The sequence below is a fragment of the Leiobunum rupestre genome, chromosome 3 (genome assembly GCF_980474605.1).
Source record: "Leiobunum rupestre chromosome 3, qqLeiRupe1.1.hap1, whole genome shotgun sequence".
Classification (NCBI taxonomy): Eukaryota; Metazoa; Arthropoda; class Arachnida; order Opiliones; family Sclerosomatidae; genus Leiobunum; species Leiobunum rupestre.
Window position 1 is genome coordinate 34,917,666 of NC_143386.1, and position 20,355 is coordinate 34,938,020.

At 39.3% G+C, this 20,355-nt stretch overlaps 3 protein-coding genes across 3 annotated transcripts; all 3 read right to left on the reverse strand.

Annotated features, from left to right (window-relative positions):
* Positions 1 to 14,355: 14,355 nt before the first annotated feature.
* Positions 14,356 to 14,838, reverse strand: LOC149951586 (uncharacterized). Its single transcript, XM_090169597.1, has one exon. It carries the CDS (start codon positions 14,836 to 14,838, stop codon positions 14,356 to 14,358), a length of 483 nt encoding a protein of 160 aa, XP_090025723.1.
* A 50-nt stretch (positions 14,839 to 14,888) lies between these two features.
* On the reverse strand, positions 14,889 to 15,467 carry LOC149951587 (uncharacterized). Its single transcript, XM_090169598.1, has one exon. The coding sequence runs from the start codon at positions 15,465 to 15,467 to the stop codon at positions 14,889 to 14,891; it is 579 nt and encodes a 192-aa protein (XP_090025724.1).
* A 264-nt stretch (positions 15,468 to 15,731) lies between these two features.
* LOC149951588 (uncharacterized) lies at positions 15,732 to 19,724 on the reverse strand. The gene is made up of 3 exons (XM_090169599.1): positions 19,226 to 19,724; positions 17,771 to 19,125; positions 15,732 to 17,669 (listed from the first exon to the last, which is right to left on the reverse strand). The coding sequence occupies exons 1-3, from the start codon at positions 19,722 to 19,724 to the stop codon at positions 15,732 to 15,734; spliced, it is 3,792 nt and encodes a 1,263-aa protein (XP_090025725.1).
* Positions 19,725 to 20,355: the final 631 nt, after the last annotated feature.

Below are 20,355 nucleotides of genomic sequence, written 5' to 3' on the forward strand. Positions count from 1 at the left end.
ATATCCAGTTAGCGTTAGCTTTTATTATTCATCCAAGATTGGTCTTACGAAAATAAATGTTTAACCCACAGTCTGCTGATCGAGTATTAACGCGGCGGATAAAATTTCGCTAAAAAAACGTGAGAGACCCAAAGACAAAAACAAAAATTCACGATCTTCCTTTTCCAATGGATTTTAATTCAATCGTTAAATAGAAAAAGAAAGCCAGCTAAAGTGGCGGGTAATTTCGGAAGATTGACCAAGAAAAGGTTGGCAAATTATCTCCCCGACCTTAATTTGGAATGGGCATCCAATGACGCCACCATGCAGCTGCGCTAAGAAACCGCAAAAAAAAATTTTGTTTTAATATTTATAACTTCTTGATTTTTAAGGAAATAAATTTATCACAAAACTATTTTTCGTAATAAGAACCATTTATCAATTGAAAAATTAGTTTCTTTTCAACTTTTGTTTAGCTTAAGTCAAATATAATTTTTTTTAATGAAAGTAGGTTTAAATGCCATGGGAAAAGTTTAAGTTTAGAGATTGAGCAATTCACAATTTAACAAAAATAATCAATAAGTTCGAGACTTCCTGTTGGTTATTTCTATGAGCTAAATTGTTACCCGAGTTTAAAAAGATGGTAGCATTTGTTTTGAAAACTTTTAAAAATCCGGAATATACAGAAAAAAAATAAACAAACCTTTTTTAAACAAAGGCGTCAAAAACATTCAAATCAATTAAAGAAAATCTAAAATAAATTAAAATTCTTAAGAATAATAATATAATGATATGACAGGACAGATCACCGACTTTTAAAATATATTGAAACTTTCAGTCGAAACTTACAACGATTACACGTAAGCTGTCTTTCGCCGGCGCTTGAGCTTTGTACCAACATCATCACCTGAACTATATCTAGCTAAATAAATTACTTGAATCAATATTTGTTAGATAAATGTAGGAAAACCTAGTACAAACCTGAATAATTGTGATTAATTCGATAATAGAAGGCCGTAGCATTTCTCGGTATTAATGATCCTGATTGACTTTCCCTTATTTTATCCACCTGTATGAAGCGCGTAAATTATACTTAAATTTGAAAAACTGATTTATCTGGTATTATTAAAGTTGTTGTATATATTGTATATTGGTATTGTATGTTTAGATTAATGGTTCCCTATTTGTATCTCACGGTATCTTGGGCAGGTGGCGCCACTGAGCCTCCTTGATCCCCGACCTCACAGGTAGCTCTGCGGCTCAGTCGCTCCCGAAGACCGCCATGTGATAGTAATAAACTTGTTAATGATCACTTTAACCAATGTGTATTTATTCATTACAACATACACAACATGGTGTCAGAAGTCACGATCCTATCGCCTTCGTTGGACGACGTATTTACGACACCTTCACTATTCCCCTGGGTGCAGAGGAACAGCTAACTTTGGATCGCATCTATAGTGAGTTTGATACCTATTATGCTCCGCATAGGAATCTAATTGCATGCCGCTATCAATTTCTACACACTAACCAACGTTCACACCAGCCTTTTGATGATTATCTAACAGAATTAAAACACAAGCAAAAAATTGTGAGTGGGGGAGCTCGCCTCATCTATGATCTGTTTGCAGATAGTTAGTGGAATTTCAGACGATGAACTTAGACCGAAATTTTTGGCTCAAAACGACCTCACTTTAGAACAAGCGGTACGACAAGCCCAGGCAAAAGAAGCGTCCCGTACCCATGCTGCTATTCTTACACAAGATCGCTCAGAGGCTGTTTCCTCCCGTTCCGTTGATTTTGTATCCAGACAAAGGGGAAATCGTAGAGGTAGAATGCATTTTAGACCTTATAATCAGATAATTAATAATAGATCAGGGCTATCACGAAACCAACATCCACCATCATCTGTACGATCTCGTTCATTGCAGCAACCCTACTCTCACTCTCCTCAAACACAGCAGAATGAGCAACGGAGGCCTCAGTATTCAATGCAAAACTTAGGATCAGCTGGATCCGTTGACAATTTATGCGGGAACTGTGGAGGACCACAACACCCACGACAAAACTGCCCAGCCCGCAATGAACCATGTTTTAACTGCTCGAGAGTGGGTCATTTTGCTGCCCTTTGCCGTTCAACCGCACGATCTCAACAGTTAACCTCCTTGATGTTGCGGATCATTCTCACGCACAACAATATTTCATGCCTCAAATGACTGATTCCTTAACCACCTCAACACACCTGGCTCAGCAAATGCAGCAGGATGAGCAACCTGATTGGACCTTATTTGAACTTACCCTTTTTTGCAATGCTACCAGTCAACCAGTGGAGGATGACCAAGACCAATGATTCGATACAATATATTTTGACAATTTTCCGATACGAATGAAAATCGATACGGGTTCACAAGTTAACATAATTAACCCCGGCATACATGTATATGACAAACTTACGGTGCAACCACCCATTCGTAAAGCTCCATATTTGGTACGGGCATACTCGGGTCATGGTATTGATATTGTTGGAGTGGTGGATTTATCGTGCGCTTCGGTAGCAGCAAAGTCAAGACAGCTATTTTATATTACGCCTGGTAAGACCGTCCCCATATTGAGCGCTAAAGCTTCCGTGGATTTAAAGTTGATTACTCGGCATAAGTGGCCACAAAAACAGATTGACACAATAGAACCAGACCCACCGACATCTATGGTGAGATCAAGCCGAGCGGAAGCAAACTATGAGGACATGTCGTTCCAAGAAATAATTGCGCAATTCCAAGACCAATTTGATAGGATTGGGAAATTACCAGGGAAACATACTATCAAGCTGAAGCCGAACGCAACTCCATCTATCAGCTCTGCACGTACTGTTCCAAAATCTCTTCAAAGTAAAGTCTTGCAAGAATTAACTCGCCTACAACAACAAGGCATCATCGTGCCAGTTACAGAGCCCACAGATTGGGTACATCCAATGTTACTTGTGACAAAACCCGACGGTTCCCTACGAGTGGTATTGGACCCTCGGAAGCTAAATAAAGTTATTCGAATGGATCCACACCCGTCTCCCACAGCCAAAGATATTTTTGCAAGTCTGGGTGACCTTGATGTATTCACCGTCCTAGACGCCCAAAGTGCCTTTTGGCAAGTAGAATTGGATGATAACAGCTCCCGACTTTGCACATTTTCCACCCCATGGGGACGATTTCGATTTTTACGATTAGCATTAGGAGTCTGCGTTTCTTCTTCAATATTCCAGCGCATTATGCACTCAATATTTCCTCCGACTCAATTTCCGACCACATTCATCTCAACAGACGATTTTTTAATTGGGAGTAAAGGCATGAGTGAGCACAAGCGCCTTTTGGTAACGATTCTGCAAAAAGCTGAACGACATGGTTTGACTTTCAGTACTAAGAAAATGCAATTAGCTCAACCGAAGATTAAATACTTGGGACACATTATTAGCTCACAAGCACTAGAGATAGATCCCGATAAGGTGAAATCTATTACAGAAATGCCTTCACCTACAGACAAGGCAACGTTGCAACGGTTTTTGGGCATGACGAATTTTGTAGCCAAGTTTCTACCACAATTTTCGACCTTATCTGTCCCATTGCGAGCTCTGCTGAAGAAAGATAATGTGTTCCTGTGGGATTCCAACCATGAGCACATTTTTCTGAGATTAAAGGACCTCATAACGCATTCTCCAGTACTGGCGCAATACAGCCCACAACTACCTTGCACAATTTCGGTGGATAGTAGCCAGTTGGGAGTGGGGGCTGTGCTTTTACAAGAACAGCGCCCTGTGGAATATGCATCAACCTCTTTTACAGAGACTCAACAGAAGTATGCCCCTATCGAAAGGGAACTACTTGGAATAGTCTATGCGTGCGAGCGTTTCCATTACTACGTCACCGGCACGATATTCACCGTAGAGACAGACGATCGTCCATTAGTCTCAATTGTGCAGAGACCAATGCATCTTTTGTCACCTCGTCTTAAGAGATTGCTATTACGATTGTTATGATACCGAATGAACGTGGTATACGTCCCAGGGTCCAAGATGTACGTGGCTGATACACTATCAAGAGCACCATGCAAAAGCAGGGATATTCAAACACCTGAATTAGAAGGCCCTCATGTGGTTATACATTCGCTGTCCGTGTTAACCGAGCACAAAATCAAAGAAATGGAAAATGCTTCGGCTAAAGACCACCCAAGTCAAGTTTTGATACAATACATTCAAAAAGGCTGGCCCAAATCTAGTGAAAAATGTCACTCAGAGGTCAAAGTTTTATGGCCAATTTAAGAAGAATTCTATGTGGAGGACGGGCTGATTTATAGAGGCGAACGTTAATTCGTCCCCTCTAATTTGCGACACCAGGCACTTAATCAAATTCATGCAGCACACCAAGGGATAGTTGCGTGTATTACTAAAGCCAAACAGCAATTTTATTGGCCTGGAATGGCTCAAGAAATTACAGATTTCATACGACAGTGTACAACGTGTAGAGCAAGGGATAGAGCCAACAATGAGCCACCCATCATTCCATTTCCAGTTCCATCACGCCCATGGGAAACAGTCGGTTCTGATCTTTTTCATCTCGAAAATATGAATGTAGTAATATTGGTGGACTATTTCTCAAAATTTGTGGAGGCAATGGAACTTTCATCAACAAACGCAGCAGCAATGACAAAGTTTTTAAATCCACATTTTGCGCGCTACGGTGCCCCGCAAACCTTAATATCAGATAATGGCCCACCCTACAATTCATACGTTTTTAAGCAATTTCTGCGTCAATGGGGTGTCAACCATGTGACAGCAAGTCCTTATCATCCTAAAACAAATGGATTTACTGAGCTAACAATTCAGACCATAAAGAATCTGGCAAAGAAATCTAAACAAGATGGAAAAGATTTGCAATATGTTCTTATGAGTACAGGGCGACACCGATAGGGGAGTTACCATCACCCGCAGAAATGCTGATGGGACAACCTATTCGTACACCCTTAACAACAACGACAACAGCTTTGAAACCAAGATATCCAACGACAGCAATAATTAATTCTTTAAAAAGACGCCAGCAAGCAATGATGGAGCAACAAAAAGGGCGACGACCACTAAAACCTCTGCTATTAGAAGTTAATATGCCAGTATGGTATATTACAGGGCCCAGAATATGGAAAAAGGCATTTATAGTTGCACGGGCTCACGAACCACATTCATAAATGATTAGGGCAGAAAATGGTAAAGTGTTTCGCAGAACACGTGAGCAGTTAAGAGTGGACTATTCGGTTAAAAAACCCAAGGTGGAACATCAATATATCAATCAAGATATCTACCCAAATCAAGATTATCGAAAAGGACAGGAGCGAAACGCTACGGCACCACTAGGTACTAACGCAGATTCCTCAGTGTCTATCATTTACACATACCCTATACAAGCTACACGTTCAAACACCGTACACTCGAAGAATCAAGAAAAATATGCAACACCACCTCCATCTCCACAGAGTGACCAATCGGGTCCAGTTGACATAGAAGATGGCGCTGAAAATGAGGATCACTCACTACTAGCGATTCCACATCTCTTGGGTGAAATGGATCTTTTAACACATCCGAAGGATGTGTCAATAGCAAGGGGAGAAAGATCGGTAATAGAGGAACAAGGAAGTGGAAATGGGATTTCAAGTCAAGGAAGACTACATGAACGGGTTCAACCAGGAAAAGATACCAAGGATTACATGGCAGCACGCTTATCCGTTCCAGATAGAGTGTTGCAGGGAAATTCCCCAGCGCCTTTCTACAGTTTAGCACAGTTGCAAGGGCCAATTCCGTTCCCAAGTTCGCCAGTAGTCCAGAATTATGAAGAAGATTCACAGGAACCGAGTCAAAGTGTAGTTCTTAATAGGAAAACAACCCAAACCAGACATAACATTAAACTTCCTAGTCGGTACAGAGATACTTAAAAAAGAGCATGTTGTATATATTGTATATTGGTATTGGTATTGTATGTTTAGATTAATGGTTCCCTATTTGTATCTCACGGTATCTTGGGCAGGTGGCGCCACTGAGCCTCCTTGATCCCGGACCTCCCAGGTAGCTCAGCGGCTCAGTCGCTCCCGGAGACCGCCATGTGATAATAATAAACTTGTTAATGATCACTTTAACCAATGTGTATCTATTCATTACAACATACACAACAAAAGGGACCAAAGATGTCGTTATTACTACATCAGTGGTGCAAAATCCTTGCATTTTCCGAGTTTGTAAGTACATCGTACAATGATATGGTAACGTTAAATTCAATGACGCAATTTAGTCTGTTGTTACAAACGGAGTGTTCAAAATGCAAGTTTTTTCCAGTCGTTCAAATGTACCGTGGTAAATTATTTATCTCATTGAATTCCCTGGTATTATTAAAGTGGCTATAGCAATGGTGGAAAACACCCGCTTTTTTCAGATTGTACGTACAATGATGTGGAGACATAAAGTACAATGACGCAATTTAGTTTTTTTTTAAATAATAATAATAATTATAATAATTATCAGCTAGGCTAATACCCAAGGCACCACCTTAGGCCCAAGTCATCTAACGACTTATAATGACCGGGTTACATTGCGTAGGAGGGTGGTGGCTAGTCCTTCTTGCCACGCGAGCCAACAGTTCCATATACCAACTATAACCGTTAACCTCTTATGGAAAGGGGAAACCTTAGAACTCTGTAGAAAACACCTTAAACCAGTGATGATATAACTTGCATATAATATTTATCTTATTGATTTTTTTAACCATGTTCTCCCGATTTCAGTTATAAAAGTTCGCATTTAAACAATAACAAACATAAACAGCTACGTTTATAAATAAGACACCACCTGAAGGTTATATCGCGTAGGAGTGTGGCAAAATTAAACAGAAGACGTATTATGGAAAAGGGAAACTGAAGAACTCGCGAGAAACCCACTTTTAATCATTGGTGACGATTGAACCCTGTTCGGATTTCGACTTGGTGGAATGCTAGCAAACCACATAAATTAATAATATACTGTGTGAGCTGTTGAAATGTCAATAGTTTTAAAATATGAAAATCCCATTTTTAAGAAATGCAAAACCGATTTTTGTAGCTAAAATAAATGAATATCCGTTTACTGAATATCTAAAGAAAGCAGCTTGTTTATCTCGTGATTAACGAGAGAAGAACTGCTCCTATTCTCAAAGTCAAGAAGGAATGAACCATCTTAACCTCGAAGTCGCGGTTAAATTTCCTTGCAGACGTATTATATCAAGCACGGACACAGAGGATATCATTGCGCCGGTATTTCCTCAGTTAGTTGTCATAAAATTTTAGGATTAAGTATGCCCCTCACTTTGTGTCCTCCTATTGTGAAAATTCGGAACACCTCCTTCCGTGTTGAGTTTGCAAGTTCTCTCCCCACTGGTTAAAGGGGTTTTCCCTCGAGCTCTTCGGTTTCCCCTTCCATAAAAACTTGTTTAGGTTAACGGCAATAGTTAAGCTAATTTCACACTTACCCCTTAAATCGCTTCGTTTAGATAACTAGTTTTCGAAACCAGCGTGAGAAATCACTTCGTGTTGGTTCGGGAAGCAACTTGTCCAAGTCCGCTCGCTTAGAATCGCTTTCAAAACGAAATGCGGGGAAGTCAAATTGCTCGTATTTTCCAAAATAATGGGAATAAAATTCTAAATAATGTCCAATAATATTATTGTATGTATAGTAAACATGATAAACTAATTGTTTAGGGATACATTTTAGTATTTTAAAAATTCTAGTCATAATTTGAAATGGCGTTAAGCCTTGGCTATAAGTAAACCGGGGTGAAGCGATTTCGCGCGTGTGAACCAAGAATTATCGTCGGCGGTCAAAACTGGCCTTCAAACAGACCTTTACTGGGTTTTAGGCTCTAGTGTGAACGTGGCTTTAGTGAAGGCAGCTGTTGGCTCGCGTGGCATGCACGGCTGGCCAACACCCTCCTGCGCATTGTAAGCCGGCCACCTGAATTAATGGCTTTAAAAGTCGCTCGATGACTTAGGCCTAAGGTGGTGCCTTGGGTATTAGCCTAGCTGATTATTATTATTATTTGGTCATCTATTTTTTTCTGTTTACTGATGGCTAATACCCAATAACAACTCATTATTTTTCAGCTTTTAACACGAAAAATCGTAAAATATTTGAAAAAATACTTATCTCAATTTGGTCATGCGGAATAATGCTAGTTCGAAACGAAATCTCGGGATTCATGAAAAGTTCTTACTCGACTACAATTTACCAAGGAATCGACAATTTTAGAAAAGAGTTCATATCCAACAGATTCATGAACTACGAATTTTACGTTCGAATCTGGTCAATGGAGTCAAACAATCACAATATTTACGTGCGTTATATTAAAATTAACTTTCAATGATTAAGAATTTCGGAAATATTGTCAAGGCGAAATAAAAATATAAACTCAACGTGACAAATAAGTATAATTACATTTACACCAAAGTTGCGAAGCATTCAATTTCCATAAACTATTTATTGCGCACAGACAATAACCTCGCCATCTAGTGGCTAAATCCCTTTTTAACAGTTAATACGATAAGATTTCTTGGGATCTTTTGATTTAATTTTGGAAGTTTCTTTATTGTATAAAATATTCAGCATGGAATGTTGTTCGAACGTGTTTCCCAAAAAAAAACTTCAAATAAGCCGCCGTACTGATATATTTACCTGCCGCGCTCTAAGTCTTTGAGCTAGATTAACGCTAAAAAAGAAGGTGGAATTCACTTTTAAAGGCGATCTGTCAATTTTCTTGTGTAGCGAAATATTTATTTCTCGCCCAAAAATCACCCTTAAATTTGTTTGAAATCCACTGCTGGCGTTACTTTTACCGTAACCCAAATTTTCAATATTTGTGTATCATCTAGTACAACCTATAAATATCTGACTTAAATCTATTTCCATACCTGCTGAAGGTGATTATATCTAGCAAGACAATAGTTATTATGTCACTCACACATGGCTCAATATATGGAATATTATAGATGTTTTTGATTACGAGCATTGTCAATAGGACCGTTGTTAAATAGGTAAAAAGGGCTAACAATCAATTTTGTCCTTTTTTTTTGCAAATGGAGCGCACCAACGCAATTTTGGATTGTTTGATAATTTTGTGTAATAAAATTGTTAAAATCATATTGTAATATGCTTCAATTATATGGAACTTGTAGCTAACTGCGAATTGTCATAAAGTATAGCTCCCTAGTTATAGTCGTTAATTTGTTTCCCAACAGTTCTAGTGGTTTTGACTTCATAGCGCTTAAGGACCTAACTTTACGATAATAAAAGTTAAAACAAATAAACTGCCGAATAAAAGTTAAATTTCGATTACGAAAGAAATTACTTCATTTTCAGCATCAGAATTATAAAAGATACTCTAAAGAGGTTCCACATTAGTCGTTACAAATGCCTTTAAAACCAGATCATTATTATTTTGTAACCGTCGTTCATAATTATATTTTCACTAATAAAACTTCATGGCTATATATTTATCATCGAAAACCGATGAAAATGGTTACTATTGTTATTAAAAATCCTCGTAAAAGAATAGTCGATATAAATATGATAAAATAAAAGCTACATTAAAGCAAGAGGTGGATGGACGTAACTTATAGGGATGCAACGGTTCCACTTTTTTGGACTATCTCGGTTCCAGTTCCTAAATTTTTGCTTTATCGGTTCCGGTTACGGTTCCGGTTCTTAAAATTTTAATTTATCGGTTCCGGTTCTTAAACGGTTCCTATACGGTTTCAGTGTGTTTAGTATTAAATAAAGTTAAATACACAAGCAAATCAAAGTTAAAGATAAATAAAATCCACCAGATTTATTTATTTAGAATATAAAATTTGTAATAAAATAATATAAAAATTAAAAATAGTAGCTTTCTCAGTGACGTAGCTAAGGGTTCAGGGTCCTCCCGCTAAACTGTTTTTGGGGTCCCTTATAATCATTAAGGCCGAGTCGCGATTATCGCCATCTAGAGTTAGGGCTAACACGTAATTGCATGTTAAATATATAAAACGCTTAAAAATGGCTTTAAGCACTTAGTGAAAAGATTCAGATAAATCACGGCAATCAGCGTCTGGAGTTCAGACTCCCAAGTCCGACCAGAATCACGATCTAGATGACTTAATGTAAAATAATTAAAACAAATTATTGCTACTATTCTCTCGTAGGGAACTCATGTAAGCGCGTTATGCAATCTTCGGTTTGAAAATTCCCACGCTTTCATAGTTTCAAGATGGAGGGGGGGGGGAATTGATATACTTTCAAGTTTTGGGGAGCCATTGCCTTCCCTTCCGCTCCTCATTTCAGGGGCGTAGGAACGTTTTAGAAGTTTGAGGGGGCAAAGAGGAACGAAACGGGGGTCTAGGAGCTTAGCCCCCGATGTAGAATGAGTAATCGGTCGCGAATGTCATTAAGGCATTAACAGTTATCTGAGATTGGATGAAGATGAGTTTATATGAAAAACTAATACAAGGTGACCAGGGAAAGGCGTTGGAAGTTTTATAGGAAAAATAGGAATTTTAGAGGCGAATTATAGGAAAATATAGGAAACTGCACCAGCGAATTATATGAAAATATATGACACTAAATAGGAAAATCTAGGTGGAAAAATAAGGTAGTTATTGCATATCTGTATACTTTGACTAGAATATTGATAATTTTTGGTACACTGCTTTTTGCATTATTGGATCACTTAGCGGATTTACAAAGCCCGCACATTTCACGATTTTGTTCGAAAGTGGCAGTGTTAGAACTAGATGTTCTATGACACGTACAAAAAAAAGTTCTTTCATTTTAAAAAGAGCAATAATTTATAGGAAAATATAGGAAAATAGGTGAAAATAAAGGAATTTATAGGAAAATAGGTGAAAATAAAGGAATTTATAGGAAAATATAGGAAAATAGGTGAAAATAAAGGAATTTATAGGAAATTATAGGAAAATAGGTGAAAATAAAGGAATTTATAGGAAAGCATTAAAATATAGGAAAATATAGGAAATATAGGGAGTCTGGTCATCCTGCTAATAGTAAATTAGGAAGTTAAATTACTAAACTTCAAAATGCGCTAAATATTGGTAAATAAAGTTATAGAACCGTTTAAAAACCGTTTAAAACAATGTAAAACTCGGTTCCGGTTCCGGTTCCGGATACGGTTATCAAATTTTCATATTATCGGTTCCGGTTCCTAGAATTTACTCGGTTCTTCGGGGTTCCGGTTCCGGTTATCCGTTGCATCCCTAGTAAATTAGCTCTTTTTTCAAAAGATTTCGTTATCGTCGAAACTACCATAAATTGCTAAATCTACATTTTAACCCAAAAGGCTGGACTTAAAAGTACCCTCACGTTGATTGGCCCGTTTTTAAATTTATCAATTACTTTAATAATAGTTGGTTTTACAAACTTTAGGTCGAAGTTCACAAAGTAGAGTAATTAAGTTAATCTTTGTCTCTTTTATTTATAAGTCTACCAGTACGTGATAAAGGAATTTTGAACTTTCTACCGCGAATGCTAATCGCGCTTTCTACGATTGTACTTATATGTTGTCGATGTTGATATTTTGTGTTAACTTCATTTTATAGAATCATCTGTCTTCTTTCACGTTCATACACGATCGGATTATCATATACGCTAACTTCGCTGAGTTTACTTTAATTTACAAAAATAATACATTGCTATACTTTATTTTGTTGGTAAATTGTAAAATTTACGGAAGAAATATCTAGAAAAAAATATCAGATAAAATGCTATTGCCACACGTTCTCAAGCAATGTTAAAGGTTTCAGTACAAGTCAAATATTCCGTTTTGCCAATATAAATTGAAACAAGCGTTCTGTTCTCCGTTTAGATAGTCTCTGTCGCACGTAGAATATTTTTTTACTTCCTGCGCTCAGCGCCGTTTGAACATTTTTATGAATCGCGATTTTGCTCCATCGCAAAATATTTTGCGCACGACTCCCTATTCAATTGCATTGAAGTCGGACGCAATAATTCTACGTTCTACGTTTTATGAATTCCCCCTTTTAAACTATCTTTACAATCAAAGCAAAATAATATGAAATTGTCATGTCGTAGGTTCGTTAACCCTTACAACGTTTCTTTAACAAGTTGGCAAGCCAAAATATACCTATCCTCGGAAGAAATGTCCCTAGTGGTATTAATTTCTCGAGATGACCCTTAGAGATATATCTCCGCAATTCAGAGTTATTTACTAAAAACGTAATCCCGGTTCAATCCCGCCCGGTATAAAATTTTAATTTTAATTAAAATAATTGAGACGAAACAACCGAGTTAAATTTATTCAGAATAATATAAATTAGGTAGTTACAACAGCGAGTTAGACGTACTAAAACAATGCACAATTGAATTTAACCCTATTTACAGTACAAGTTTATCAGTTAAATATAATACGAAGCCAATTTTAATCAAAGAAATATCTACAGAGGGTATTTGTATTTTTCTCGCTTACGAAATACTTGCCGCATCTTTAACGCTCATTTTATTTCAACACTCGCCCTTGATGAAGATACCGTAGAATAGCAATATATTCGACTTCTGGTAGTGGACGACTCGTAGACTTCCTGTTGCCGTTGTGACACATACCGCATGAAAAAGACCAATACCATCCAATTTGCCATATCATATAATGACTCGCACACCCAGGAAATCAATGACTGCATTAGGTATCGTAGGTGTCCAAATATCCACACCAATAAAAAATGTATTAAATAAATCGCAAAATGATACTAAGACGATTATCGTGTAAAATTGGTGGAAACCCTGCCATTGGACATTGAGAGGTTGCATAACACTCAGCACTCGGTCCATCCCAAAGTCATTAAGAAGAGAAACGCCGGTACAAACCAACAAACACAAACACAAACATACTCAACAAAATCAAACTCAACAGATTCAACACCCACAGCCGTCATAACATAAACACAACAACCTCAACCGTCATAAAATTCACACCCTACACATAAACATTACAATTATGAAATATCCAATCACGACGGTGAGCGTTAACGAAAAAACACCATCCAAACCAAACCCAATCGCAAATTTATTCGTTGACGCTCACCGTCGCACGGTGGTTTTGCCAACCCTTCGACAGTCCTAGCAACTGCGAACGCAGAAATTTCGAGAAACTGCGTACGCAATGATTAATCTTTGCACGGAAAATGCGAACGCGTTCGCAGGACTGACACACAGACACACAGACAGACAGACACGGTGATTGTATAACCCCTCCTAGGGGACTTTGTCCTCTCGGAGAGGTAAAAAGGTTTATCCCTGAGTTATAGTCGCCAGCACTATAGTTCCAAGGCAGATGTGATTGAATGTTAGTTGATGTGTAGTGTTATTTACTTAATTTCACAGCTTCACATTGGAAAAAGTGTTTTAAATTAAGAAAACGTATTTAAACAAGTTGTAAATTTGGAGAATCCTGTTATGTTTTTGAGTGACGAAGCAGGTTCTATAAAATAAAAACGTCGCATCTGTCGCAAAGCGCAGATTTTTTCCTCCAAACCGTTTTTGACGGCAGAGGCGGGAAATCCTGCGACGGCTTTTGAGTTTCACCTTTGTGGAGCGTTGAGTGAATTTCTGATGTTTTTTAAAAAGAAATTCGGTCTCGTTTTCTACTCGCTAATGATAGACAATTGGTTTTATTTAAATATTTTATCCGCTGGGCTATTCCACATGGATTCACCGTGGCATGCCACCATGGGTTGGCCGATCTTAATTAAATGGAAATGAACAACTCACTCTGCGATGACTTTGCAAGTTCTATCCCCGCTGGTTAAAGGGGTTTGACTCGAGTTCTTTGGTTTCCCCTTCATAAAAACCTGTGGAGGCTAGCGGTTATAGTGAGTGTAGGGCGCTGTTGACTCCCGTGTCATTAAGGTCTTGTCACCACCCTTGTACGCATAAAGTTTTCTTCACGAGAAATTATGCTACAACTTAACGAAACCAAAGGTTTATTTACAAAATTTTACAAGTTAAATGAAAAATCCGACTTGACAAAAATGGCCTCCGTTCGTCCCGACATTTATTCTTCTTCTGTCCTTTTCGCGCTTTTTTTTCGTTGAAAACTGTTCAGTACCAGGCTCGGGGCTGCCATTACAAAAGAAAGTACCACTCCCCGTTGAAATAAAGAAACGCGAAAAAGGGCTATTCCCGATGAGAAAAGTTCTCGTTACAACGACCTTGAAATGTTCGAATGTCCCTCTTTTGGGAAAACAATTTGGGTCAAAACCTCATGGGTTTTTCTACACTCCCGGGCCATGAGCTTGCTCATCACGGAATTTTTTTTCTCAGTTATTAATTTCTAATAAGCACAACAATTTAACCGCTCTTCTAATCACCGTTCCCGAAGGTAATCTCAACGAACAAGACCGTATTTGTTTATCGCAACCGACATGACATTCGATGACTCGCGCGATCTTCCATTGTTGCCTAAGTAACTTGTCATCAGATATAATGACCACATCTCCGGCCTTCAGTTCTCCTGTTTTCTTCACACGTTTGCTTTCGTGTGCCGTCTTCAGCGCCAGCAAGTATTCGTGACTCCATCTCTGCCATAAGCGATTCAGGATAGTGTTCTGATACTTCCATCTTTTCCGTAAGTCACTGGAACTAACGTCTCGAACCGTCAGTGGGAAAGGGATAGAAGATGATCGGCGCCCAATAAGGAAATTGGCTGGGGTTAAAGGTTCGGGATCAATAGAATCGTCGTTAAGATAGGTAATTGGTCTACTATTGATGGTAGCCTCTGTCTCCGTTAAGACAGTGCCCATCTCTTCAAAATTGAGAAACGCATTTCCCAACGTCTTCTTCAAAGCTGTCTTTATCGTCTAACCAGTCGCTCATACAATCCTCCGTACCACGGCGCTCGTTCAATGATGAATTTCCATTGGATGCCTCGAGAGCCTAGAAATTCACCCATCTTTTTCACGTCCAAATGCTTCCAAATGGTGATCAACTCTCTATCGGCCTTCTTGAAGGTTTTAGCGTTGTCTGAATAGATCGTTTTTATTAGACCTCTTCTAGAAACAAACCTCCGTAGAGCTAATAGGAAACATTCGGTTGTCAACTTGGAAACCAACTCTAAATGTACAGCTCTAATGGTTCCACAAGTGATTAATGCGATGTAAGACTTATCCCTTTTTCCATTTACTCCCTTAACGTATACGGGCCCTGCGAAATCAACACCCGTTACCTCGAAGGGAGACGACTCGCTTATTCTATCTTTTGGTAACAGAGCCCACTCTACGTCCATGGGCTTTAATCTCCATTTCTTACAGGTAAGGCAATCTCGTAAGACTTTCTTTGTTGTTTGTCTGGCCTTTGGAATCCAAAACATCTCTCTCACTTCTGTAAGCGTGGCCGCCACTCCCGAATGCATTACGTCGCGATGGGCGGACATGATTACCATTCGAGTAAGTTGATGGTCATTCGGAAGGAGAATAGGATGTTTGGTTTCAAACGAGAAGGTCGAGTCTTGTAGTCTGCCTCCTATTCTTAGTATTCTGTCGTCGTCTCTGAAGGGTTTTAGATTCCCAACTTTCTTTCGGACTGCTGCTAGAGTATAGCGCTTTACCCAAGCCGTCACCCTGATTAATTTTCTTAAGTCTTCATACTTGTTAATATCTAACAAGTCTTCTCGTTTCGGTTCGATTTCCACGCTATTCTAAATTGTCTCTTGACGCGACACTCTTCTTTCTTCGTCCAGCTTCTCCGGGTCTGATTTGATTTCAGAGCGGTGTACCCAGAATTCACGAGGCTGACTGAGCCACTGGGGTCCGTGCCACCAGGTTGCGTTTTCTCTAAGTTTCCTTATTCCCTGGCCTCGACTCAAAACATCCGCTGGGTTCTCTTTTCCTTTGCAATGTTTCCAAGCCCTTGGTTCCGTTGAATTTTGAATTTCGGAAACCCGATTGGCGACAAAGGGCTTCCAATCTTCCGGCGAACCTCTTACCCAGCTGATTGCGATTGTTGAGTCGCTCCAATAGTAAACATCGGATTCTTGAACCGGAAATAATTTCTTTAGTCGAGTAGTTAGTCGAGCACCAACCAACGCTCCCAACAACTCTAATCTAGGAAGTGTCACCCTCTTAAGTGGTGCAACCCTAGTCTTCGAGGAAACCATATTTACGATTATCCGTCCCGTCGTTGTGACATATCTGACATAAAGGACCGCTCCATACGCCTTTTCGCTGGCGTCCGAGAAGCAATGTAATTGACATTTGGTTTCTTCTTCATTCGAATTCGGTCTATAACATCTTGGAATTTTCACCTGTTCTAAAAGTTCAAGTTCCAAGCACCAATCACGCCATTCACTTGACAATTCTTCGGGCAATGGATCGTCCCAATCTACTCCGTATTGCCAAATTCTTTGAAATAAAATCTTGATCCTTACCACAAAGGGTGATATTAGACCTAACGGGTCAAATAGTTGGGCGGAGGTTTTCAATACACTTCGTTTGGTGTCTTCTAAAGTTAACGACAATTTTATTAGCTCTTTGGCGTCGTACGAAAACTCATCCGTCTGAGGGTTCCAAGGAACCCCCAGTATCTTCCGGATTGGGTATTCTTCTATGGACGATACCTCAATGCCGTCTTCCTTTAAACGTTTGCAGAGTGATTGCGAATTCGACTGAAACTTTCTCAAGTTCATTTTTGCTTCTCTGAGAATTCTTTTGGCTTCTACCGCGATGCGATAGGCTTCTTCGTCATTTCTTCCTCCCGTTAATAAATCGTCCGCGTAAGTATCGTCGTTGATTATCTTAACAGTTTCTGGGTACTGATCGACGTACTTCTCCGCGTGGTATCTTATTGTCTTTGCAAGTATGAAAGGGCTGGACGAGACTCCGAAAAGAACTCGAGTGAATCGTAGTTGAATTATCTTCATGGGTTCTTGCAAATTAATGGGTTCTTGGAACCACAAGAATCTTACGGCGTCCCTGTCTTTTAGTTGAAATCCGATTTGAAGGAAGGCCTTCTCGATGTCCGCCGTAACTACCACTTCATGAACGCGAAACTTGACCAATATGTCCTGAATGTCCGGGTTTAAATGAGGTCCCGTTAAAACGCACCCATTTAACGAGAATTTTCCCTTTTCGTAGACTGACCCGTCAAATACTAATCGTACCTTCGTCGTCGCGCGTCCTAGGTCCACTACCGCCCGATGTGGGAGATAACTAATCGGCCCATTTACTTTTTCGTCTTCCACTCTCTCGATAATTCCTTCTTCAAGATATTGTTGTAAAGTATTACGGTATTCCGAGAATAATTTTTCGTCTTTCTTGAATTGAGGGATGAGGTTCATAAGCCTTCTTTTAGATGCCAGGTAATTGAGCGATAAATCTTCAGGAGGTCTTGCCCACAGAAGTGGTACAGTATAGCGGCCATTCTCGTATTTTACCGACCCATTGAACAGCTTTATCGCTTCTTCATCCAGTGCACCTACTTTTGAACCGGAATCCGCTATTCCTAATGATTCCAATTCCCAGAATTTTCGTAAATCTTTCGATATTTCTTCTTGTTCGATAAATTTGGTATTTATGAAGTTAACACAAACTGTATTAACTCTATTTCCAACATTCTGATTCGAGATTTCCGTGGGTCCCTGAACCACCCACCCAAACGTGCTTTCTACGGCGGTTAGCCCATCTTCGTTTAATTTTTCTATTCGGCCCGTCTCCAATAAAAATCTGACCCTATTAGTACAGATAATCCGTCTTTTCTGTCGTTCTTGTCTAATGGTTTATCAGCCATTGGTAGCCTTTTGTTTTCAAGCGCTTTCTTTATTTCCGTTCCTGGAACATTGAAAGCTGCCGTATTAATAGAGGGCGTTTCCAAAGCTACTACTTGAATCCATTTTTGATGATCTAATAGGCTCCTTAAAGTCAGTAGAACCTTCTTACTTCGCACCCTTTTCGGCGCCTTCTCTCCAAACGTATGTATTTCCAGATCTATTTCTCCCACAATGGGGAGGTCGAGCTTCTTAGATAAAGCTTCTAAAATGAACGTCCTTTGACTACCGCTGTCAATCAAAATCCGTACGGGAAGGTTTTTATTTTCCCCCTCCGCTTTTACTCTAGCCGTTTGTAAGAGAACGGAATCGGACCATTCATTCTCCTCCGTCGCCACCGAGTTGTTACTCGTGACGCTGCTTTCTGTTTTGGGGGGTATTTCCCCTTTCTTCCTTTTTTCTGCCTCGGGGTCTTGGCATACGGCTTCCTGATGCCTGCGCTCACATCGTGGGCACTTTATTTTTTCTGCGCAAGTTGTCGCTAGATGGCGCCCATATACGCATATGTAGCAACGACCCAACTTTTTCAAAATCCCCTTCCTTTCTTCTACGTAAGCTACCTTAAAACAGGCCTCGCTTTTGTGATTTATCTTTTGGCAAAATAAACATGGAAACTCTGTACCCGTAGCTAAACTAGCGGCCGACGCTCTGCTCGGTTGCGTACTCGAGAGGTCCGTTTTCGGTGGGTCCGACCGTTTGTAATTTGAATTTCCCGCGCCTCGGGTTTTATACCTTTGCGCTTGCGCGTCATTCTTTTTCTTCGAATCGTCCCCCTCCTTAGCTTGCGCTGCCTTCGTGCTTTTATAGGATCTGGCTCGCTCCCTACTTTGTACCTCTTTCCTCAGAAATTCCATCAAATCCAATAGGTTTAATTCGCTATCATTTTCGTTTGTTCGGGTATAGTCCAAATTAATGTCTTCTGGTAATTTATCTAAGATCATGGGACATAATATCGTTCCATAGCTATCGCCACCTGCTACTCCCAGTGCGTGTAGGCTTTTTACTTCCACCTCGCATTTGTCAAAGAAATTTCGCAGCCCCACTACGTCTTTTGAATTTTCTATCGGTTCTATGTGTCTTAACTTATTAATGTGGACTATAACCCGATCGTTCTTTCCTCCAAATCGCTTCTTCAGTAGCTCAATGGCATTTTTATAATTTTCTTCCCCTAATTCTAGACCTTCTATTACATTCGCCGCGGTTCCCTCCAAATATGATCTGAGGTAGCAAAACTTATTGATGGGGTTTATTCCACAATTGTTATGAATTGCTGCCTCAAATAGGAACCAAAAATTTTACCATTTGTTTGGGTCACCATTGAATTTGGTGATTTCTAGTTTCGGGAGATTCGTGATTTGAGGAGGACCGACCGATAGGGTTCTGGGTTCCTTGACTTGGCCCAAATTGTTGGATTTGAGACGGTAAACTAGGATTAGATATTAAAACTGGGTTATTTACCACAGATCCTGGATGATTGGAGGTAGCCGGTAGTCCAGCGCTGATTGTTTGATTAATCACGGTTGGTGAGGCAACAACAGTCGATTCGAGCGATTCGTCAATCTGGTATGACCAAATTAATACCGTTTCTTGAAATTCTTCGGATTGTGATATATCCTCTTCAATTTTTTCCATATCCAATTCGTCTTGAACCATAGTATCCATTCCTCTCAGGGCTTCCGCTTTTTCTTTTAGTGTCTTAAGCCAGGCTTTTAATTTATTTTTGTTTACACCCTCCGGTCTATCATATTCCTCTTTCAACTTATTTGCCGTCTTCGTAATTTGTCCTCTAGCCGCCGCTCTCTTTTTTATTAACCGTTTCAGATCTTCATCTTCTACTAATAAATCTTCGCCCTGTTGTCCGTCAGCCATAGCACCTTCTTGTATTTCTCGTCCGTTATTTCACGTCTTTTTTAATTACTACGCGAAATAATTCCGTCCTAATCTAAAGTACTCCCGGGTTTTCGGCACAATAAAGTTTTCTTCACGAGAAATTATGCTACAACTTAACGAAACCAAAGGTTTATTTACAAAATTTTACAAGTTAAATGAAAAATCCGACTTGACAAAAATGGCCTTCGTTCGTCCCGACATTTATTCTTCTTCTGTCCTTTTCGCGCTTTTTTTGAAATAAAGAAACGCGAAAAAAGGCTATTCCCGATGAGAAAAGTTCTCGTTACAACGACCTTGAAATGTTCGAATGTCCCTCTTTTGGGAAAACAATTTGGGTCAAAACCTCATGGGTTTTTCTACAACGCATGGCTTTAAAAGTCACTTGATGGCTTAGGTGTAAGGTGGTGGTATTAGACTAGCTGATTATTATTTATTAATCTTATTGAACTTAGGTTAATTCCGTTTTAATAGCTAAAATTGTTTTCATAATAATCATTTATATGGTGTCAATGACCTCTGTCCTTTAAATTACGAAAAGAAGGTATTTTAAGAAAACCTTTGTACAATGACCGGGTTCAAAAATACAGTAGACCTTGTCAAGCTTTTACCA